The sequence below is a fragment of the Vulpes lagopus genome, chromosome 10 (genome assembly GCF_018345385.1).
Source record: "Vulpes lagopus strain Blue_001 chromosome 10, ASM1834538v1, whole genome shotgun sequence".
In the NCBI taxonomy this organism is placed as follows: Eukaryota; Metazoa; Chordata; class Mammalia; order Carnivora; family Canidae; genus Vulpes; species Vulpes lagopus.
This window is the reverse complement of record NC_054833.1, coordinates 36,665,652-36,690,082: the sequence shown is the minus strand read 5'-3', so window position 1 is coordinate 36,690,082 and position 24,431 is coordinate 36,665,652. Positions and strand designations below refer to the sequence as shown.

The following is a 24,431-nucleotide window of genomic DNA, read 5'->3' as shown; positions in this document are numbered from 1 at the left end:
ACATTTGTCTTGTTTCCAGTCTGGGCATATTATTTATAAAGATGTTATGTAGAATCATTTGCAAAATTTGTGTGGACATATGTTTTCAATTCTCTTGAGTAAACATCAGATGGTGGAACTGCTAAGTGAAATGGTAAGTCAAGTTACAAGTGCATGTTTAATTCCTTAAGAAACTATCTGATTGTTCAGCAAATTGATTGGACCTTCTATATATCCACTAGCAAGACAAGAGTTCCAACTGCTCTGCATTTTATGCATATTCGATGTTGTCAATTTTAAAATTTTAGCCATTTGATTATGTGTGGCAGTATCTTACTACGGTTTACTTTAGATTTCACTGTTTATTAATAACGTTGAGTACTTATTCATCTTCCTGTAGGCCACTCACATATTTTCTTTGTGAAGTGTGTGGCCAAGTTTTATGCCCGTTTCTCATGAGTCATTTGTTTTTGGTTATTGACTTGTGGGATATCTTTACACCTTTTGGGGTTGAAGTTTGGACCTTCCGTCCCTTGGTATCTTCCAGGGCCATGTTATCAAGACGTAGATGCTCTTACAAGCATTATCTCTGGGGCTCTTTAAATTTACAGTCTCTATAAAAGTTTTTGGGTGTTATTGTGACAAACAACTCTGTAAGGTTCAACAACAGATTTGAGCAAATCTCCCAAAGACTGTGCTTCTTGGGCTTACTTGGAAAAGTAAGAAAGCTGGAGGTTACCCTTTCCTTATACAGACCCTCCTTATGCCACTCATTGAATGGGAGGAGGAAACAGATATTTAAGACCAGAACCAGAGAATGTAGTGACCAGTCCTCTTGCTTATTTAACCTCATGGGCTTTACCTGCCTTGTCTCCTAAGTTACACTGTCAACCAGATAATTTCACCTGAAGCCCGTTCAGGTACTTAGCCCAAAAGGTTCCAAAATGAGACTTTCATTGTACCCCCAGAACTCACCTTTGTTACTTTCTCTACTCTCGAGTTATGTCACAGCTGTCAGAGCATACTAACTTCCCCACCAACTCGACATCCTCACACACTTGGCTACCACATGCCACCCGCTGCACAACTCTCAATGTCTGCTGCTACTGCCTCACCTGGATCATCATGAGTGTGTGTTTCTTCTTTTCTGAGATGCAGCTGAAAAGGCTCTCTCGATGTTTCTCCCCTAAAGCTTGCCTTCCTCTAAACTATCTTCCTTGGTGCCATTATGTCTCTAAATGGAAATGCCATCATATTGCTTGCTGTCACATTTGTGTATTTCGATAACTTTCCAGAATGTGCAAGATGAAAGTCCTTTTTCTTATTGTCTAATTTTTCCGACTCCTCTTCTTATGTCCCTATGCATCTTTTATATTTGGGCTATAAGCTCCTTGAAGGCATGTCTGTGTCCCTGTAATCTTTGTATCTGTGGTGTGTAGGATTTAACACATATTTATATGTTGAATGGATAAGTAGGTGGATTTCGGCAGGAGAGAGAGAAAAAGAACATAAAAAATGTTAGTGGTCTGGATAAAACAAATCCAAAGTTGTTTTATCCAACCCTCTACCAATTAAACTACTAATATTTGATAGCTTTATTGAGTGGCCACTATGTATATTAGCTAAACATCCTCACATCAGACATCCTTACAGTCTTGGAACTGCTCAGAGTCTTTACTTATCAACATAAATGGCTGCTTCTACTGGAGTTCTGGCAAGCAATGCAGAAGTAAAAATTAAACATGTATTAAATTTTAATTAAAAAATTAAGACTGGATAATTGAAATGTTCCTTACAAGTATAATGTTCAGGTTGGTGGCTCAATTTAATTCTAAATAAATAAAAGAGAAGCTAGCCATATCTGGCCTTTCTTCTTTATTTACATTGAGCCAACACTGACTTACTGCCCACATTGAGCAGAGCTTTCTTCACTTCCTTGTTCCTCAGGGTGTACACCACAGGGTTTAGAAGGGGTGTCAGCACCGTGTAGAAGACTGCCACGACCCCATCCACAGCATCCCTGGAGCCTGGCCTCAGGTAAATGAAAAGACCAGGGCCAAAGAAACAAAGGACCACAATGCAGTGGGAGGCACAGGTCTGAAAGACTCTGTGCCTCCCCTATGAGGTGCGGATCTTCAGGATGGAACAGACGATGGACATGTAGGACACTATGAGGAGGAAGCAGCCCGAGGCCACCACCCAATGTTGACAAAGATCACCATCTCGTTCACAGAGGTGTCTGCACAGGCCAGCCTGAGGATGGGAGGGGCATCACAGAAGTAATGCTGGATCTGGCTGGGCCCACAGTAGGGCAAACGGAATGTCAGTGTGGTCTGGACAGCAGAGTGCAGAGAACCACTGAGCCACGTGCTGGTGGCCAGGAGGGCACACGTTCTCCCCCTCATCATGCTGGTGTACCTGAGTGGGTGACTGATGGCCAGGTAGCGGTCATAGGACATGACTGTGTAGAGGAAACACTCAGTGCTGCCCAGGAAGTGGAAGCAGTAGAGCTGGGCCACGCAGCTGTGAAAGGAGATCATCCTGCCTCCTGGAGACCCCAAGGTCATCAGCATTTTGGGCACAGTGACTGTGGAGAACAACATGTCAATGACGGACAGGTTGGTCAGGAAGCAGTACATGGGGGTGTGGAGGTGAGAATCCAGCATGATCACCAGCAGGATGAGGAGGTTCCCCATCACGGTGAGTACATAAATCACTAAGAAGATTGTGAAGATGGGGATGTCCAGGGCTGGTGCATGGGGAAGGCCCGTGAAGATGAACATTGTCACTACACTCATGTTTGTCATTTCTTCTCACATATGGAGTTCTGTCCCTATTGGAAGGAAAGCAAATTCAATATTTACTGAGATCATATTTTATGGCAATTACATTTTCGCTGATGGAAAAACACAAGATATAATTGTCATTTACGTGTTACATGGCATTTTTACTTTACATGGGACTTTGAGGAGATTTGGTCACTTCCTTATTACAGTACCCAAATCAGCCAGATAGAAAAGAGAGGTAAATTGTGTTTTCTATTTTCTGTAGAATTAGAAAAGCTATACACAAACCAACAACTTTCCAGAGTTGGCATGCTCTCTCATGGATAAGTCTTTATCCAGGTGTCTCTCTCTCTCTCTCTCTTTTCCTCTCTAACCATCAGCACCCCCCCTAAAAAATACACATAAATACACATGTGAACATGTAAACACACTGCCATATATACAGATTTAATCTCTCCTCATCAGAGAATTTCCACTCTAAGTACAGATTTCTAAAGAAAGCTTCATCCATAGTGGCTGAGAAAACTTCCCTCCTAAAGCTCTCTGGTCAGCAGCAGATGTGTCAGGGCAGGACCCTAGCAAGGTTTTAGCATCACAGGTTCATCAGTCCTACACTAAGCCATGATCATAACGCCCTAATCAGTTGTGAAATCTGACCCCTACTTGATGCAGTAGCGGTCAGAGTACCATCACCTTCCCCACCTCCTCTTATCCTATGTTTATTTCTATTTATAAATTTTTATTATTTCTCTTTCCAGAGCTTTAAGCAATCAATCATCCTCCTTCTGGAGTGTCATCAGATCTTCTCAGAGTATATTTTGAGGTGTCCATGAAGCATTAGGTCTGCTTAATTAGTAAAGAGGATCAAACCACATATTTGAGTTTTGAATTCCAAGACCAAATATTTATGTTTACTATAAGACAGACACCAATGTTCTTTCAAAAATAAAGGAAAAATATGTAGTGTTATTCCACAGCTCAGACTGCAGGTTTCCTTCCTTCCTTCCTTCCTTCCTTCCTTCCTTCCTTCCTTCCTTCCCTCCCTCCCTCCCTCCCTCCCTCCTTCCTCCTTCCTCCTTCCTCCTTCCTCCTTCCTCCTTCCTTCCTTCCTTCCTTCCTTCCTTCCTTCCTTCCTTCCTTCCTTCCTTCCTTCCTTCCTTCCTTCCTTCCTTCCTTCTCCTCCTCCTTCCTTCTCCTTCCTTCCTTCCTTCCTTCCTTCCTTCCTTCCTTCCTTCCTTCCTCCCTTCCTTTCCTTCGTTTCTTCCATAGTTTCTTTCTTTTGAGTGATCTGAAAGTCCTTGAAATTATATGTCCAAAGAGAAAACAAAGAGGGATGAAGAAGTGAAGAGAAATCTGATTCCACACTTGGACCTCTCTGATAGCAAAAGAGCATTTTTAAAAAGATTTTATTTATTTATTCATCACACACACACACACACACACACACACACAGAGAGAGAGAGAGAGAGAGAGAGAGAGAGAGAGAGAGAGAGAGGCAGAGACACAGGCAGAGGGATTTTTTCCCTGCTCCCTGCAGGGAGCCCGATGTGGGACTTGATCCCAGGACTCCAGGATCGCGCCCTGAGCCAACGGCAGACACTCAACCGCTGAGCCACTCAGACTTCCCAAAAGAGCATTTGTTTACTAATTTTTAAGGTACTTCTGCCATACAAAGTCAAGTCAGAAGCATGTCTCCATTCTGGTGCATCTGATAAAAACAGACTTTTCCTGTTGTAATGTTGTAATTACAACTTTTTCACAGATGTAATGCTGTTTTATAGAGAAAGCACTGCATTGACCGTGATTTTAGAGAATTTTGCATGTTTTATTAAACTGCAAAGCTGGTTCTGCCACCACGACCAAGCAATATAAGCCTAAACAGAAGAAGAAAAGCAAAATTTTTTTGAAGAGCAAAATTATGAATATATATGCATCATAATCACCACAAAATTCTCAACAATGAAAAGTGCTGAGGGTTAGCCAATTTCTGGTTTAAGGTTAGCAATTTTTGCTACATACCAATTCTACAACTAAGTTTTGGATCATAAGCCAAAATTCAAAATTTAAAGCAACTCTCAGTCTTTGATGAGTAGGATGCTTCTTTTTCTTGCATAGACAAAACCGCAGGAAGAATAATCGATAGAGACAAACATTTTAAATAACAGAGCTTAAAATTGATTTAATGTTTCAGAAGATACTGCCTTGACCCCCTGAGTCTTCATGGATGAGGATAATGCTTCCCTATCATGATAAATACTCAGATTTTTTTCCAAATGCCTTTGTTTAACTTGATTTTATATATAATGGGCCACCATTCCAGAAAACATTTTATTTAGCCAAAAATTAATTCCTAAATAAAAAACCCTGACACTCTGGGTTAGAAAATGCCTTATCCTGATGATGATACAATTATGGTTTTTGTTGTTGTTCTTTCAGAGTAAAAAACAGAAGAACATTTAAGGAAGAACATTTCTTCTTTAAATTCAAGGTAGAACATATGGGCCTTTATCCCCAAAAGGACAATTCTCTAATGAGGTTCATAGTCTCCTTGATGAATCTTTACTTTCTGGTGATTGTGGCCAGTATGAACCAGAGCTTTGGAGCTTTTTTGCTCCAGGGATTATCAGAGTATTACTCCTCCTAGATAAACATTTTACTAATTATACTTTCTCCCTCCAGGGCTTGAGACAGTGCAAGTTTCTAATCAGGAATATATGTCACTTCAGAGATTTTCTTTTTTCAGAGACTCCTGCCTTTGTTCCTTCTTAGAACATGTTTAGATTCTCTGTGAAAGTAGATGTTTTTAAACTTGAATCAATATAACTGAAGAGGGGGAAATACACTTTTCTTCTACAATTAATGTATGTCCTTGCAGGAAAAGGGCTTTATGAAACAAAGAAAACCTGATCTAACGCAGCAGAAGCCCAAAGCACTGCTGGTTTTGGAGAAAGAAAATTGTAGCTTTATTAGCCTTTTGTTGCTAGAATAGCTCACCCATGTGTGGAGGATATCACCCTTTGTAGGATGGATTTTGAAGAATTGAAGTTCTCCAAATTAATATTTCTATCAGGTAGCCTATCACATTACACAATTTTCTCATATTGATTAACCAGTTTTTATGAGGCATATATAATCACTGTGAAGTCACAATGCTATCTTGAATGGCTACTTCAAGAATTATTTGCAATTTAGCTCCAGTTAATATATTCCACAGTCACCTTATAAAATACATACGTCGGGACACCTGCACCCCGATGTTTCTATCAGCAATGGCCACAATAGCCAAACTGTGGAAGGAGCCTCGGTGTCCATCGAAAGATGAATGGATAAAGAAGATGTGGTTTATGTATACAATGGAATATTACTCAGCAATTAGAAACGACAAATACCCACCATTTGCTTCAACGTGGATGGAACTGGAGGGTATTATGCTGAGTGAAATAAGTCAATCGGAGAGGGACAAACAGTGTATGTTCTCATTCATTTGGGGAATATGAATAATGGTGAAAGGGAATATAAAGGAAGGGAGAAGAAATGTTGGGAAATATCAGGAAGGGAGACAGAACATAAAGACTCCTAACTCAGGGAAACGAACTAGGGGTGGTGGAAGGGGAGGAGGGCGGGTGTTGGAGGGGAACGGGTGACGGGCACTGAGGTGGACACTTGACGGGATGAGCACTGGGTGTTTTTCTGTATGTTGGTAAATTGAACACCAATAAAAATAATAAAAAAAAACATAAAACAAAAACAAACAAAAAAAATAAATAAAATACATACCAATAATTTTATTACTTTAAAGGCATCAATTTCTTTTATATGTTTTTATGAAAGCTATTAATTTCTATTTGATTCTCTCTAGCTATATGGACATAAAATCATATTATTTTTATAAAATATGAATTTTCTTTTCCTTTCCAAAAGTAGACACCCATTAATTTTTTTCTATCTTACTACATTGGCCAAAACCACTATTGTTGCCCAGCTTTTATTGCTCGGGTATTACTTAGCTAGATGTGCTAAACTAGATGTGTAACTGTACAATTTGTTCAGTCCCTATTCCTTCAGGAAGTAATAACATTTGTTGACTTTTACCTTCTTCAGGAATGAGAAAGGAGTGATCTACCTTTCTGGATTATATTTCACTGAAACCCAATAGTGTTCTAGGTGATAAATGAGCCAGAACTTCCAATATCATTGAAAATTCTGCACTGATAGTTTTTTGCACACAGGAAAATTCACAGCTGAGACCACCCACACATTCTTGGGATTTCTGTTAATATTTTAACAAAGACTAGGGAAGGGCGGAGCCCCATGCACTTGTGTTTGCCACCCCTCTTCTTCACTGGGCCTGTGCTGCCAATGAACTACTTCTCCAACATCATTATTTCTAAAAAAATGTCTTTGCTGTTCAAGGTCTTTTGTATGTCTGTATAAATTTTAGAATAATCTTATCAATGTGTACATATAAAGCCCACTGACATTTTCATTTGAATTGCATTGAATCTATAGATCCATTTGACAAAATTGACATCTTAGCAGTATCTGACCATGAATACTGGGTATCTCTTCCCTTTCTCTCAATAGTGTCATATCACCTTCCTGTTCTGGGTCTAGTACATCTTTTGTCAGACTAATCACTATCTTCTATTTTGATGCTATTTTCAATGGTAGTTTTAACCCTTCCAATATCTAAATATTCATTGCTAACAAATAAAAATACAGTTGATTTTGTATAATATTTATATCCTACAACTTGTCTGAACTCATTTATTTGTTCTTGTGCCTTTTTCAGATATTCCATCAGATTTGGTATATAGATGATCCTGTTGTCTACACATGTAAGACTGTTTACTTCTCCTTTATAATCTGGATGACATTTATTTCTCTTTCTTGCCTAATTGTTCCATCTAGAAACTCTAATATAATGTTGAATAGAAATGGTGAGTGTGAACGTCCTTGTCTTGCTCCTGATCTTAAGCATAAAATGTTGTTTTTTTAAACATGGAGTATGATGGTAGGTGTGAGTTTTTGTAGTTTTCAGTTTTTTCTCTTTAATAAGTTGAAAATGATACCTTCTATTCTTAATTAGCTACAGGTTTTTTTTTTTTAAATCAAGGATGTATTTTAGAATTTGTCAAATGTATTTTCTGCAACTATTGTGATGATCACAAGTTAATATGGTGAATTATATTGCTTGAGTTTTAAATGTAAAACCAAGCCTATGTTCCTGGAATCAACCCTACTTGATCATGATGTATGGTTGTTTTTCATATATAAAGGACTTTGATAAAATTTTGTTAAGAATTTTTGTATCTAGGAACGCCTGGGTGGCTCAGCCCAAGATGGAGCCTGCTTCTCCCTCTGCCTATGTCTCTGCCTCTCTCTGTGTGTGTTTCTCATGAATAAATAAATAAAATCTTAAAAAAAAAAGAATTTTTGTATCTATGCTTACAAAGGATATTAATTAGTACCTTTATTTTTGCAATGTCTTTTTTTTTTTAAGATTTTATTTATTTATTCATGAGAGACACACAGACAGAGAGAGAGAGAGAAAGAGAGAATGAGAGAGGGAGAGACACAGGCAGAGAGAGAAGCAGGCCCCATGCAGGGAGCCCGATGTGGGACTTGATCGCGGGTCTCCAGGATCACGCCCTGGGCCGAAGGCAGGCGCTAAACCGCTGAGCCACCCAGGCTGCCCTCTTGCAATGTCTTTGACTAGTTTTTGTATCAAGGTAATGCTGGAATCATAGGATGTGTTGGAAAGTTTGTCACTTAATCAATTTTCTGAAAGACAATTGGCGTTCAATGTGAGTATCCCCTTCATGTATCTTGGCCTGGTACGTGTCTCCTAGCAGAAGTGCTCATTCCATTTGTTTTTCCTCTGTCAGGAGTTACAGTCTTATTGACTGTTGTCTAATAGGTGAAAATACCTGTTTTCATATTTTTTGATTTAGCTTTATATTTATTGCTGAAGAATAAATACAGCCCCTATTATCTTATCATAGGCCAGAATAGAAAATCCTTTAGTTCAACAGTTTTTATTTTTAATTTATTTAAAATTTTATAAAATTAAAACAATTTATTTAATTTCTAATTTAGTCATTTGCTAGTGTTGTGAAATATGACTTACATATATAAAAGCACATAGGCATAAATGTACAGTTAGAATTTATTGTAAAGCAAACACTATGTCACCACAACCCAGATTAAGAAATTAAATATTGGTCGCAACCTAGAAGCCCTCACATATCCCTTCCTTGAAGCCAATCCACTCCATTCAACTATCATGATGTTTACAGGAATTCTAATTTCTTATTAATTTTGAAGTTACAACTAGACAGTTGCATAACTTTGTCTTTTTAAAATTCATATTCGTGGGATCATGTACTACTGTTTCATTTCTAGTTTCTATTATTTAAAATTGTATTTGAATGACATGTACATTTTGATATGCATAGCTGTAAATTCATTCTTTATATTAATGTGTATTATTCCATTGTAAAACATACTCTTGGTAGATATTTGTGTGTTCAAATTTTAGCTATAGCAAAAATTCTGCCTTGAATACTCATGCATTATTTTGATCCACATGTGCTTGGGTTTCTACAGAAAAATTTCTGTATTATAGGTAAAATATCTTCCACTTTATACAAAAATGATAACTATTTTCTAAAGTGGTTTTATAAATTTATACTCCCTTTAGCAATGTGAAAGTTCTAGTACTTGATGATTTGGGCATCTAGTTTAAGCAAATTTTATTACAATTTTAATTTTCATTTCCTATTTCTTCAGGTGATGGAGCAGATATTTTGTTGTTTATTGGTTATTTGTATTTCTTCTTTAGTGAAGACTGGTCAAGTCATTTACCTGTTTTAAAGTTGGATTTATTATTTTTAAAATATACTTACTATGGCCACCTAATCTTTGACAAACCAGGAAAAAGTATCTAATGGAAAAAAAGACAATCTCTTCAATAAATGGTGTTGAGAAAATTGAACAGTCACATGCAGAAGAATAAAATTGGACAATTTCCTCACATCAGACACAAAAAATAGACTCAAAATGGATGAAAGACCTAAATGTGAGACAGGAATCCATCAGAATCCTAGAGGAGAACACAGGCAGCAACCTCTGTGACCTCAACAGCAGCAATTTCTTGCTAGACACATCTCCAAAGGCAAGGGAAACAAAGGCAAAAATGAACTGTTGGGACTTCATCAAGATAAAAAGCTTTTGCATAGCCCAACAGGCGACAAAACCAAAAGGCAACTGACAGAATGGGAGAAGATATTTGCAAATGACACATCAGATAAAGGGTTAGCATCCAAAATCTGTAAAGAACTTATCAAACTCAACACCCAAATAACAAATAATCCAATCAAGAAATGGACTGAAGACATGAACAGACATTTCTCCAAAGAAGACATACAAATGGCCAACGGACACATGAAAATATGCTCAACATCATTTGACATTAGGGAAGTACAAATCAAAATGACAGTGAGATACCATCTCACACCAGTCAGAATGGCTAAAAATGAACAAGTCAGGAAACAACAGATGTTGACAAGGATGTGGAGAAAGGAGAACCCTCATCACTGTTGGCAAGAATGCAAGCTGGTGCAGCCACTTTGGAAAACAGTATGGTGGTTCCTCAAAAAATTGAAGATAGAGCTACCTTATAACCCAGCGATTGCACTACTGGGTATTTACTCCAAAGATACAAATGTAGTGATCCAAAGGGACACCTGCACCCCAATGTTTATAGGAGCAATGTCCACAGTAGCCAAACCATGGAAAGAGTCTAGATATTCATCAACAGAGGAATGAAAACAGAAGCTGTACTATATACATACAATGGAATTCTGCTCAGCCATTACAAAAAATGAAATCTTGCCATTTGCCATAACATGGATGGAACTAGAGGATATTATCCAAGTGAAATAAGTTGATCAGAGAACGGCCATTATCATATGATCTCACTCAAATGTGGAATTTAGGAAACAAAAGAGAGAATCATAGGGGAAGAGAGGAAAAAATAAAACAAGATGAAATCAGAGAGGGAGACAAACCATAAGAGACTCTTAATCACAGGAAGGAAACTGAGGGTCATTGGAGGGGAAGTGGTGGAGAGATGAGGTAACTGGTTGATGGACATTAAGGAAGGCACATGATGTAATGAGCACTGGGTATTACATAAGCCTGATGAATCACTGAGCTCTACCTCGGAAACCAATAATACGTTATATGTTAATTAATTTAATTTAAATTTTAAAAATGTGCATAAAAAGTATTTACTGACCAATCTACATTCTTAATTTGTTACCCTTGAGGGTTAGGAGTTACCAAAATGAATATTAATAAACAGTTGGTTGTCAATTGCTTATGATACATCTTTTGCAACTTCTAAATGTTATTACAAAATGCTGGTGAAACTGGCTCTCCTAAGCATTACTCCCAACAAAATAAAATAATTTGATAATAATCTTAAAAACAAAGTATTCATAAATGACATTTCTATTTAGGTTAGCTTTTTTTCTAGAGAATTTATCTATTTATTCAGGGAGAGAGAGAGTGTGTGTGCAAGCAGGGGTCCGGGCAGAGGGAGAAGGAGAGAGAGAAATCCCATCCCAAGCAGACTCTGAGCTGAGTGTGGATCTTAATCCTACAACCCTGGGACTGTGACCTGAGCTGAAACCAATAGTCAGTCATTTAACTGACTGAGCCATGCAGGCACCCCATAGGTTAGTTTATTTTTAATAAGGTCTCAAGTATGGATAACTGTATGAATTAAGAGGTTTATCACAGTGTGCTTTATGTATATACCTATATATCTACCTACCTATCTACTTTATTTATTTTGGGAAAGATAAGGAAAACTTTTAACTTAAAAATTGAAATTAAAAGACAAACATACAAAATTACATATGTGGTATGATTGTAAGTAGTTAAAAATATACCATAACCATGTTGCTCAGTGATTGGAAAGAAACTACTATACTGTTAACATTGGTAATGTTAAGGTAGAAGAACAACTGTATATTTTCTTGAAATATACAGTTTTGGGAAATTTACCAAATAGCATATAAAGTTGCAATGCTACTTTTATAATGAATATATGTTGTTATGAAATAATGAGACATATAATGGAAGAGGAGTATGAGGGAAAAGAGGAAATCCTTTAATTATTCCCTTTGTTCATTCATGATCCATAAGTCTGAGTATTAGGCCACTGGGGATATTGTCTCAAAAGAAACTCTCCAATTTGAAAACATAAATCCTGAATTTCAGGATCAGACTACCCAGCAGAGCTGAGTGTGGAATCTAAGTGTCTTGGGTTTAAGAGCAGATGGTGCAAAACCTTGGCTCTATGTATGGCATCTTACACCAAAATAAGATTTTATTTTTAAGAACACATTCTTCTTGCCTAGAAACTAGAAAAATCTCTCATGTTAGATGTGTTTTCCATTAGTTGGTATCCATCTAAAACTTTGTCTGCTTCTCTTTAACTTTTGTTCTGCTTATATGACTCTTTCCTCTCTCTCTACCCTATTTATTCTCTGTATTTGTCCTGGTCATTTTCCCTGCTCAACTGACTGAAGAAGGAAAATCCTGGAACTTAAGAAAATTCTTATATGTGGCTGAGTTCAGCGACCCATAGTAAGTTTCCACCCAGAAAGAAATGAAGGGGATTAAAATGTGCTTGTGTGGCAGGAGAGTGGTTGGTAGGGGGAAGATGGTGAAATTGAAGGGGATAGTCTTTATTTATGAATTCTGTCTTTCAGATGGTATAAAATTAAGAAATTATCTCTGCTCTTAACATTTTATCAGTATCAATCCACTCTTATCAATATGAGAATTTCCTTTTACAGGCATGTTTTCATTCCTTCATTGAAGACTAAGGCTTTAAAATGCAAATTTTAGTGAATGGGGTGATAGTGAAACACAAAATTTATAAAAAGCTAATAATATAAAATTTTAGAATTTCCAGTTCGAGGAAAACATCTCATCTACCTTCCTTTGCAGGAGGATAACTCCTTCATTCATTTCCCCAAGACATGAGCCTATAGATTCTGCTTGAAAATCTTCTGCGATGGAAACTTAGTATTTTTCCAAATAACTTTGTGATTATGCAACATCTGATCTTAGAAAAACTTTTTTTTTTGGACTGATGTCACATTCTTTCTTGAGAATAGGTTTGGATGGAGATGAGTCACTGAATGCAGACTGCAGGGGAGGACTGAGAAATATTTTGAAATTGGATCTAAGGTAATTTGTGAAATTTACACTTTTGCCTAGGGCAAAGCTTGGACCAGACACCTTTGTGAATTTGGTTGCTGAGCTAGAAACAGAAAGGTTCACATTAATGGGAGAGTTTATGCAGAGATCTTTTAATTCTGCTGGTATATTTACCTAATACTTTCTTGTGGGTCTAATGAAAATAACATTTTCCTAACCTGAGTACCTTTCTCTCTTCTTTCTTAAGCAAAGACTTTATTTTAAGAAGAATTTTAAGTTCACAGCACAATTGAACAAAGAGTATAGAGATTTCCCATATATCACAGTTGCCTGCACATGTACGGCCTGCCCCATTATTAAACATTCCCCCCAACCAGGTGGTTCTTTGTTAAATGATGAATCTCTATTGACACATCATAATTACTCAAAGTCCATAGTTTGTATTAGGGTCCACCCTCAGTGTTGCACATTCTATGGGTTTGGAAAATATATAATGACATATATCCACCAGTATAGTATCACACAGAGTATTTTCACTGCCCTAAAAATCCATGCTCTACTTATTCATCCTGCTCCTGCCCTCAAGCCCTAGCAACCACTAATTTTTTTTTTTTTACTGTCTTCAGAATGTCATATACTTGGAATTATATATGTAGCCTTTTCAGATTGGATTCCTTCACTTAGTAACACACATTTAAGTTTCTTCCATATCTTTGCATGGCTTGATAGCTCATTTCTTGCTAGTGGTGAATAATATTCTATTTCTGGATATACCATAGTTTATTTACTCATACATGTACTGAAGGATATCTTAGTTGTTTCCAAGTTTTGGCAATTATGACTAAAGCTTCTATAAACTTCCATGTGCAGGGTCTTATGTAGAGATGTAAGTTTTCAACTCCTTTGAGGAAATACCAAGAGCATGATTGCTGGATCATATGGTAAGAAAATGTTTAATTTTGTAAGAAACCGCCAAACTGTCTTCCAAAGTGACTCCACCAGAAATGAATGAGAATTCCCATTGCTTCACATTCTCACCACTATTTGGTGTTGCCAGTGCTCTGGATTCTAGCCAATCCTGATAGGTTTGTAGCATATTTCATTGTTTTACTTTGCATTTCCCTGATGGCAAATGATGGAAAACATCTTTTCGTATGCTTATTTGACATCTGCACATCTCCTTTGGTGAGGTGTCTGTTAAAGTCTTTGGCCCAATTTTTAATTGGGTTGTTTGATTTCTTATTATTGAGTTTCAAGAGTTATAATGGATAATGGTACTTTATCTGATATTCTTTTATAAAGTATTTTCTCCCACTTTATGCCTTGTCTTCTCATTCTCTTGACTATCTTTTGCAAAGCAGAATTTTTAAAAATTATAATGAAGTTCAGCTTATCAACTTTTTCTTTCTGGATGGTGCCTGTGGTGTTGTATCTAAGAGGTCATTGACATACTTAAGGTCATCTAGCTTTTCTCCTATGATATCTTCTAGGAATTTTATACTTTTGCATTTCACATTTATGTCCATGATTCATTCTGAGTTAATTTTTGTGATGGGTGTAAATCCATCCAGTTTGTGTCTAGATTTTTTCATTTTCATATGGGTGTACTGTTTTTTTCAAACACATTTGTTAAGAAGACCATCTTTTCTCCATTGTATTGCCTTTGCTCTTTTTTCAAAGATCATTTGATCATATTTATGCTTTCTCTGCTTTTTCAAATCTCACAGATCTTTTTCAAATCCATTTCTAATTATATCTCCATCACATCTCTTTTTTTGTTACTACATTATCACCTACACTATCACAGTCTTATATGCATGAGGTTAGTTGCTAAATTAATATTGAACATTTACTACTAAGTGCCAAGCACTGAGCTAAACATTTCATGTTGATTATTTCATTCAAACCTCACAAAGACCTTCTGAGGCAGATAGTATTATGACCCATTACTCTTTTGCAGAAGATGAGGCCCAGAGACATTAAGTATATTGCTTATGGCTCCAGCATTAGAGATAGGGCCAGGGTTATAAACCAATTTTATATAACCCTAGAGCGAGGTTTTATAGAAAGAATACTTCATTTTATTCATCTTTATATTTCTATCAGTTAGATTAAAAAATAAATGTTTGTGAGTTTAAATTGCTTGCTATGGCCTAAATTCAATGCTTAAATTGTATTTTGGGCTGGAAAAGAGTCTTTTTGTCTTCCTGTCTATCATTGCTTGGATAAAAGTCTATTCAAACATTTTGAACAAGGCCAGCTTTATATAGGGGTGTGGTTGTATGGATGATTTTTTTAATAATAATTTTATTTTTTATTGGTGTTCAATTTGCCAACATACAGAATAACACCCAGTGCTCATCCCGTCAAGTGCCTCCCTCAGTGCCCGTCACCCATTCACCCCCACCCCCCGCCCTCCTCCCCTTCCACCACCCCTAGTTCATTTCCCAGAGTTAGGAGTCTTCATGTTCTGTCTCCCTTTCTGATATTTCCTACCCATTTCTTCTCCCTTCCCTTCTATTCCCTTTCACTATTATTTATATTCCCCAAATGAATGAGACCATATGATGTTTGTCCTTCTCCGATTGACTTATTTCACTCAGCATAATACCCTCCAGTTCCATCCACGTTGAAGCAAATGGTGGGTATTTGTCGTTTCTAATGGCTGAGGAATATTCCATTGTATACATAAACCACATCTTCTTTATCCATTCATCTTTCGATGGACACCGAGGCTCCTTCCACAGTTTGGCTATTGTGGACATTGCTGCTATAAACATCGGGGTGCAGGTGTCCCGGCGTTTCACTGCGTCTGTATCTTTGGGGTAAATCCCCAGCAGTGCAATTGCTGGGTCATAGGGCAGGTCTATTTTTAACTCTTTGAGGAACCTCCACACAGTTTTCCAGAGTGGCTGTACCAGTTCACATTCCCACCAACAGTGTAAGAGGGTTCCCCTTTCTCCGCATCCTCTCCAACATTTGTGGTTTCCTGCCTTGTTAATTTTCCCCATTCTCACTGGTGTGAGGTGGTATCTCATTGTGGTTTTGATTTGTATTTCCCTGATGGCAAGTGATGCAGAGCATTTTCTCATGTGCGTGTTGGCCATGTCTATGTCTTCCTCTGTGAGATTTCTGTTCGTGTCTTTTGCCCATTTCATGATTGGATTGTTTGTATCTTTGGTGTTGAGTTTAAGAAGTTCTTTATAGATCTTGGAAACTAGCCCTTTATCTGATACGTCATGTATGGATTGATTTCAAGAATGGTCTGAAAACTCCGGTTTTCTCTACTTCTTAATTCTTTTTTTTTTTTTTTAATTTTTATTTATTTATGATAGTCACAGAGAGAGAGAGAGAGGCAGAGTCACAGGCAGAGGGAGAAGCAGGCTCCATGCACCGGGAGCCCGACGTGGGATTCGATCCCGGGTCTCCAGGATCGCGCCCTGGGCCAAAGGCAGGCACCAAACCGCTGCGCCACCCAGGGATCCCCTACTTCTTAATTCTTGCTAGAAATTGTACTTATTGAGATTTTTATCCATAACAAAGTTCTTTAACCTTGTGAAATGGAAATAATGCAGGAAATAGTAACAGATCAGCCATTTAAAGCTGGTATGAAAATATTTATCAGATGATTTCCTATGAACAATATTGATCACAGAGTTATATTCGATGACAAATATTTATATGGAAGGCTAACATAAAATGGGATACAAATGAACAGAAGAAGGTATTGTCCTTCTGAAAATATAATTGAGGTTTTTTTATGGTTTATCGACCAACGTTCATTAATAAAGCTAAATGATATCAATGTCATTGGAATTTAGATTTGGGAGCTCTATAGTATAGAAATAAAATCTATCTGCAGAGAGATATGTTTCTAGTGGTATATAGTATTTTTATTACCTTCTATCACCTAGTGCCTTCTTCTAGGTTCAGTCCCATTTCTGTATGTGTGTGGGTAGGTTATAAATATAAATTGTACACTTTTTTTGTTAAATATAAACACTGGAGAATGGAAATAATATTGTTGAAAGTAAAAATGAGTAGTTACGTGTATATCATTTCTATGTAGGTTCATGTTTTTATATGTATATGTTTGGGTAGTTAGCCTATTTACCACCAACTGATTATGACTTGGCTGATATTAAAATAAGATTGCCACCTGATGACAAATTTTCCATGGAGAAGATAATTCTGAAATGTGCCAGTCTGTGTGACAATAAATCAGATTGGGAGAAACTACATAAAACTGGTAATAAGAGTCGATTCCTGCAAGAGGTTTGCCAACTATAAAGATAACATTCCTCTGCTACTTAATTTAACACATGAAAAAAGAAGCCAAATGTGACACATGACTTAGCTCCAGGGCCAGATGTAGTGTTGGTCTCCTTTCTCTTTTTTTGGTCTCCTTCTGCTTGTAGCCAGTGCCTCATAAATAATTTGACTCGGAAGATACTTTTGCAGTTATTTGTAGTCTTATATCATGATTATTGCTTTACTTCTCCAGGACCCTGTGATGCGTGAACATGCAGAACTACACTTCTGTGATGGAGTTCATCCTATTGGGAATTCCCAATACTGAAGGGCTGGAGAACATGCTGTTTGTCTTATTTTTGGCCTTCTACCTCTTCACCTTGTTGGGAAACCTGCTCATCTTCCTCACCATTCTGGTCTCCTCCAACCTGCACACCCCCATGTATTTCTTTTTGGGAAACCTGTCTGTGTTTGATATATTTTTCCCTTCTGTTAGCTCCCCCAAAATGATGCTCTACCTAATGGGGCAAAGCCGGACCATCTCATACCAGGGCTGTGCCTGCCAGCTCTTCTTTTACCACTTCCTGGGTGGCACTGAGTGTTTCCTGTACACCGTGATGGCCTACGACCGATTTGTGGCTATTTGTCACCCTTTGCGATACACAATCATCATGAACCGCAGGGTGTGCACTGGCTTGACATTGGGCACTTGGCTGGGTGGCTGTCTCCATGGAAGTATCCTCACCTTTCTGGTCTTTAAGTTACCCTACTGTGGTCCCAATGAGGTGGACAATTTCTTCTGTGATATCCCAGTGGTGTTACCCCTGGCCTGTGCAGACACCTCTCTAGCTCAGACAGTGAGTTTTACTAACGTGGATGTTGTGACTCTTACATGCTTTTTCCTTATCCTTACTTCCTATGGTCACATTGTCCTTTCTATATTGAAAATCAGCACTGCGGAGGGCAGGCGCCGAGCTTTTTCAACCTGCAGTGCCCACCTGATGTCAATCTTCTTGTTCTATGGGCCGGTGATGCTCATCTATCTCAGGCCTGCTTCCAGCCCCTGGCTAGATTCTGTTATTCAGGTGTTGAATAATATTGTCACTCCTTCTCTCAACCCTTTGATTTACACCTTAAGAAACAAGGATGTGAAATTGGCTTTGAGGAAAGTATTCCCTCAAATGGTCCACATTTCTGGGGTATAAGGTATAGGGGCAATTCCTCTCTGAAATTCTTTGGGGGAGTTGCTTCAGACCCACTATTCTTATAATGAGATTGTTGCCAAATAGTGAGCCGGGCAAACTACCAGTAGTTTCTTAGGAATTCTGATAGTCTTGTGGTGTCAGCTGAGCCACTGATTTAGTCCTACATGGAAAGGACTAGGTTAATCAGGAAAAATTTCCAGATTAACCCAGCCTTTTCTGTTTTTAATTTGCCAAAACAATGTATCTTTTCTGCCTCACACAGTCTGTACTTGTTGGAACTATGTTTTTACCAATTACCATAAAGCTTCAAGTTTCTAGAAGCCATGGTCTGTCTTCCTTCCCTCTCCCCCCCTTCTTCTCTTCCTTCCTTCCTTCTCTCCTCCCTCTTTTCTTCCCTTCCTTCCTTCCAAAATGTATGCCTTACTCAATTCTACTACAATATCTCTCTGGCCATTTAACAAAGCTGGTTTTCATGGTCAACATGCTATAAAATTTAAAAGCGTGATGGTACAGTTTGCTTAACTTAAGTTTAAACTTAATTTATAACTTTGGCTTTAATCATATATTCCCATTAAAGAATAATTCCATTTGGAGCTTTATTCCTTTGGCCTTCAGAGATGTCTGGCATTAGTCTTTATTCATTATATCTCAAGTGAGAAGCTGGCTATTAATCTATTCTTATAAGACAAGAGAGTAGATTCCTGCAAATTATAGAGGAGAGCCTTTTTGAACTAAAATTCTCTATACAGTGTAGATATTTTCTGTTTCTAATATATCTGTAATTAATTGAAATTGAACCAGTAAAAATATTTACTATTTATTTTGTAATCTTTTAACATTTATATTTTAACATTTAGTCAAATGAATTTCAGGCTGATCACCTATCTGCTCAGTCATCCAGTTCAGCTTAGAACAATAGCTAACATTTAAAATCTTCTTATTATGTGTATGATGGTATCCTAACCCTTTGCATGTATTGACTAAATTAACTCACAAAATCCTAAGAGGTAAATACTGTGATATCCTTCTTTTATAGATGAATTATGGGCAGAGATATATTCACATGAGGGAAATTGAATCTAGAGTTAAACTTTTACTGCCTTATAAGAAGAACTAAAAAAATCATAAATTCTGTATAATCATACCTATCCCTTATATCTTGCTTTTAATATATCATTGACAGTTCTTTTTTTTTCCCCCTAAGATTTTATTTATTCATGAGAGACACACACACACACACACACACACACAGAGGCACAGACACAGGCAGAAGGAGAAGAAGGCTCCATGCAGGGAGCCTGAGGAGGGACTTGATCCAGGGTCTCCAGGACCTCACCCTGGGCTGAAGGCGGTGCTAAGCCACTGAGTCCCCTGGGCTGCCCGACAGTTCTAATAATTTGCACATTGACATAGAATATTTTGCACCTATTAACTAACGTAATCTAAACAGCATCTCTATTAGGTGGAAACAATTACTCTCTTCAGTTATATGTGAGAAAATGGAGACACGAGGATGTTATGTTAAATAATTGCAGGATAGGAAAACAGTGAGACATTGGATGTAACAACAGGAGCACTCTCGGTGACATAAGTTGAAATAAGAAATGATGGGAGGGCAGCCCCAGTGGTCCAGCAGTTTGGCGCTGCCTTCGGCCCGTGGTGTGATCCAGAATCAAGTCCCACCTCGGGCTCCCTGCATGGAGCCTGCTTCTCCCTCTGCATGTGTCTCTGTCTCTCTCTCTCTCTCTGTCTGTCATAAATAAATTAAAAGAAAGGAAGAAAGAAAGAAGAAAGAAATGATGGGAAATAAGAACTTCAACTCTTCAACTCTACCATAATCCATTCAGCCAGTTAGTCACAGACTAACTTAAAACTGTTTATCTGACTACTGTCAGATGGGATCAGAACAATGACCACTAAATTATCTATACAAAAAAGTAAAAGGGAGGAAATATTTGTGAGAGCAACATCTACCTGCCTATAATATAAATCAGGCATTTATATACAACTAGCCGATTTTCTATAATAGTTGCTAATATAACTACTTTATCATTCAAGGGCCACCTTATTTACCTTATTTGAATGGTCTTTGATCCTTGACACTATCTCTGGTATTGTATTCATTTGTGTTATAGTACAACAAAAAACTCTGACACTTAGCAGTTTAAAACAAAATTATTTATTTCTCACACAGTTTCTGAGGGTCAAGAATTCTGGAGTAGCTTAGGTGTGTTGTCTTGGCTTGGGATCTCTCATGAGGTTGTAGGCATGCTCTTGGCCAGGGCTGCCTTCATCTGAAGGCACGATTGGGGCTGCAAGACATGCTTCCAAGATGGCTCATTACATGGCTGTTGGCAGAAGGCTCAGTCTCATTCAGTACCTCAGCGTCTCTTACATATAGTCATACATATAGTCACCTACATGTCTTCACAACATGGCAACTGGCTTCTACCAAAGTGAGCAATTCAAGAGAAAATCTAAACAGGAAGTTGCAAAGCCTTTTGCAACCAGCCCTCTAAAGTCATATACCATCATTCCTGCTTTTATTTTCTTTCTGTTAGAAGTGAGTTACTACATTTAGCCCATCCTTAGTGGGAAAGAAATCGGGTGCCACCTTTTGAAGTGAATGTCAAAAGATATACCTCATCGCAGATACTTGTCCACCTTATTTAAATATTTTTTTCCTATTGTAATTCTTCACTTAGAATGACTTCATATGCTGAAGACATATCCTGCATTATATATTTCTTTACATTGTTTTCTTGATTTGGAATGTCCATTATAATTCTTTCTGCCTTTAGGAGAACCGTGTATCTTTTGGGTTTTTGTTCATCCTTAATCTTTCCATAATACTCTTTCCAAACATCCCATTCTGCAATGATTTTTTTTTTACCAGATGTTGATTCTTATTGCTGAAATTATTTACTTGTCATTAAGAAATACAAATTATAAGAGTTCTTATATCATCATTTTGGGTAGTTACATGACTCACAAGTTATTATTTAACATTTCAATCAGTGACTAGCCCAGAATACAATTAAGTCAGGAGGACAGGCCTCAGGGTAACATCAAATATTTATTGTCTGTTTACTATGTATGTATTTATGTAGTGCTATCCAAAGAGGATGGAGTAGTTAGCAAGATAGGTATGATCTCTGTCCTTACAGAGCAGAAGACATATTGGGCAAGTCAGACATGGAGCAAATACTCAATACATGATTGGAATAAATGTTCTTAATAAAAATAGAAGAGACTGAAAACTCAGGTCTCGATGAAAGTACCAGGACCAAGGAAGAAAGAAAAATAGAAAATTCAACAAAAAAGGGAACCCACAGCACTTGCCTGGAGACAAGGAGTATCAACTTTATTATTATATATTATCCAATTTCTGTTTCTGTAATGCTGAACTTAGCTATCTTGAACACTATCGCTCTTCCTAGCTGGCACTGTGAAATAAATTGAAATGGCACCCTTACAATGAATGGAATGGCACTTTAAAAAATGAAGTCTTATGAATATTGTTCAAAATATTTTCAAAATGCTTTACGTACCAAGGTGATCAGTAACTTGGAGCACCTGTTTTCCAGGAAAAAGAAGGCTCTCCACTGACAGGGACCTTCCCTGTAACAAATATTATTTTAAAAAAGAAAATAAACAGTTTAAATGAATGATCTACCTTTTCAACTAGTCTCCAACCTTTCTGAGATAAAAATTTATACCTAATATCTCTCCATCTCTCTACTGTGTCTTGCACAGTGCTCTTTTCATGGTAGGTACTTTCTACAATCTGTTCTGGACTTTAGAAATTCTATCCCTATTCAAACCAGTGAAAAAGCTAGCAGCTACTATCTCTGAATCAAAGTTTAGAAAACCATTTCCCTTACCCTTGGGAAAATTCAGCTCACTTAAGCCCGTAAGGGATAAGTATGTCACAGGTGCCTCTGCAACTGCTGGACTAGAGACTCCATTCATTTTTTGCCACCTCGATCATGATCTTTTATATCAGCCCAATATAGTCAACTCACTGCCACCCAAAAGTATTCATAAATTCATCTTATACCCTCATTGATTTTTTTCCCCTGAACTGCCCACAATTTAATCCATTTCTTTTTTTTTTTTATCCATTTCTTATGCAATTGTCAACCTGGAATGTAATCTACTTATTAATGTGTGGTGGGACCAACATATAACACTCTCAACTTCCCTTCCAAGTCCAGAAACAATTGAGATAAAAGACGAGGGTGTTAAACTACATCAAAATAGCAACCTGATTACTGATAATTAAGTTATATTACCAAATTAAGAAATATGGCTCAGGGCATCTGAGTGGCTCAGTCGGTTAAGCATATACCTTCAGCTCAGGTCATGATCCTGGGGTCCTGGGATTGAGCCCTGCCTAGGGCTCTCAACCCAGTAGGGAGGCTGCTTCTCCCTCTCCTTCTGCCCCCCACCATGTGCATGTGCACATGTGTGTGCATGCTCTCTCTCTCAAATAAATAAATCTTAAAATAAAAAAAGAAATATGGCCCAGATCTGTGGCCAAATATGTTTCTTAATCTTTTCCCCAGTGAATGCATTTGGTTTCCCTTTTTTTTCTGTCTCTGGAATCTTTCTCAGAGAATTTAGTTTATGTTTCCCATTTCCTTACATGCTGACATGGGCAAAGCATCCCACTGTAGCTGTTAGCGGGATTATCAGTTTCTATGACATGTGGTGGCATGATAGCTCAACCATTAACTAGTAAGGGAGCCACAGAGGCATCCTTCTCCATCTGCTGCTGTGGTGTGAGGAAACAAGCAGAAGAGCAAAGAAGACCCCAAATTTCAACACAGTGACAGCTAACATTTCAAAGTGAAGTATTTCAACTTCCAAAACTGTTGTGGCTTCAAGCTATTTTGAAATAACTTATGTCTGAAAGATATTAGACAGTCCTAATATGTGCCCTATGTATATAACATACTGCACAAGGCTGATCCGAAGGATCAGGAAAAGAGACCTCTTTGAAACAGTAAGCGGTAAGAATAAACACATGAGTGTGAGATTGGGTGTCTATCAAAATTATTCTATAATTTAGTTTGATTTTATGAGGATTATCACTAATATCAGAACGAAGATATTGTGATAATTTTAACAAAATGTCAAAACAGGTTTTAAAGTCTTTGATGATAGATGAAAAGGGAATGGATACACAAAAAGATTTGTATGGGATTGGCCATAGGGATATTATTCATAGTATTCAAAACATTAACAACACAGGAAACAACAGATGTTGGCAAGGATGCAGAGAAAGGGGAACCCTCTTGTGCTGTTGGTGGGAATGCAAACTGGTGCAGCCATTCCGAAAAACATTATGGAGGATCCTCAAAAAGTTAAAAATAGAACAATCCTACGATCCAGCAATTGCATTACTGGGTATTTACACAAAGGATACAAAAATACTAATTCATAGGGATATATGCACCTTGATGTTTTTAGCAGCAGTATCAACAATAGTCAAACTATGGAAAGAACCTAAATGTCCATTGACTGATGAATGGATAAAGAAGGTGTATATATACACAGTGTGTATATGTGTGTATATATGTATATATATATATACACATATATATATATATAATACACACACATAGGGGATCCCTGGGTGGCTCAGCGGTTTGGCGCCTGCCTTTGGCCCAGGGCGCGATCCTGGAGACCCGGGATCGAATCCCACGTCGGGCTCCCGGTGCATGGAGCCTGCTTCTCCCTCTGCCTGTGTCTCTGCCTTTCTCTCTCTCTATGTCTCTCATGAATAAATGAATAAAATCTTAAAAAAAAATACACACACATATATATACATATACACACACAACATATATCACATCATATATATGTATATATATGATATAGATAGAGCTAAGCAAAATAAGTCAGTCAGAAAAAGACAAATACCATATGATTTCACTCAAATATGGAATTTAAGAAACAAAACAAA

General features: G+C 37.6%; 1 protein-coding gene and 1 pseudogene across 1 annotated transcript; one reads left to right on the top strand and one right to left on the bottom strand.

The window, feature by feature from the left end:
* Positions 1-1,854: 1,854 nt before the first annotated feature.
* LOC121499473 lies at positions 1,855-2,786 on the bottom strand (annotated as a pseudogene).
* A 14,741-nt stretch (positions 2,787-17,527) lies between these two features.
* On the top strand, positions 17,528-18,460 carry LOC121500874 (putative olfactory receptor 10D3). Its single transcript, XM_041772987.1, has one exon. It carries the CDS (start codon positions 17,528-17,530, stop codon positions 18,458-18,460), a length of 933 nt encoding a protein of 310 aa, XP_041628921.1.
* Positions 18,461-24,431: the final 5,971 nt, after the last annotated feature.

Excerpts from the sequence above, each read along its gene's own strand:
- LOC121500874 (XM_041772987.1), top strand. The coding sequence starts at position 17,528 with ATGCAGAACTACACTTCTGTGATGGAGTTCATCCTATTGGGAATTCCC.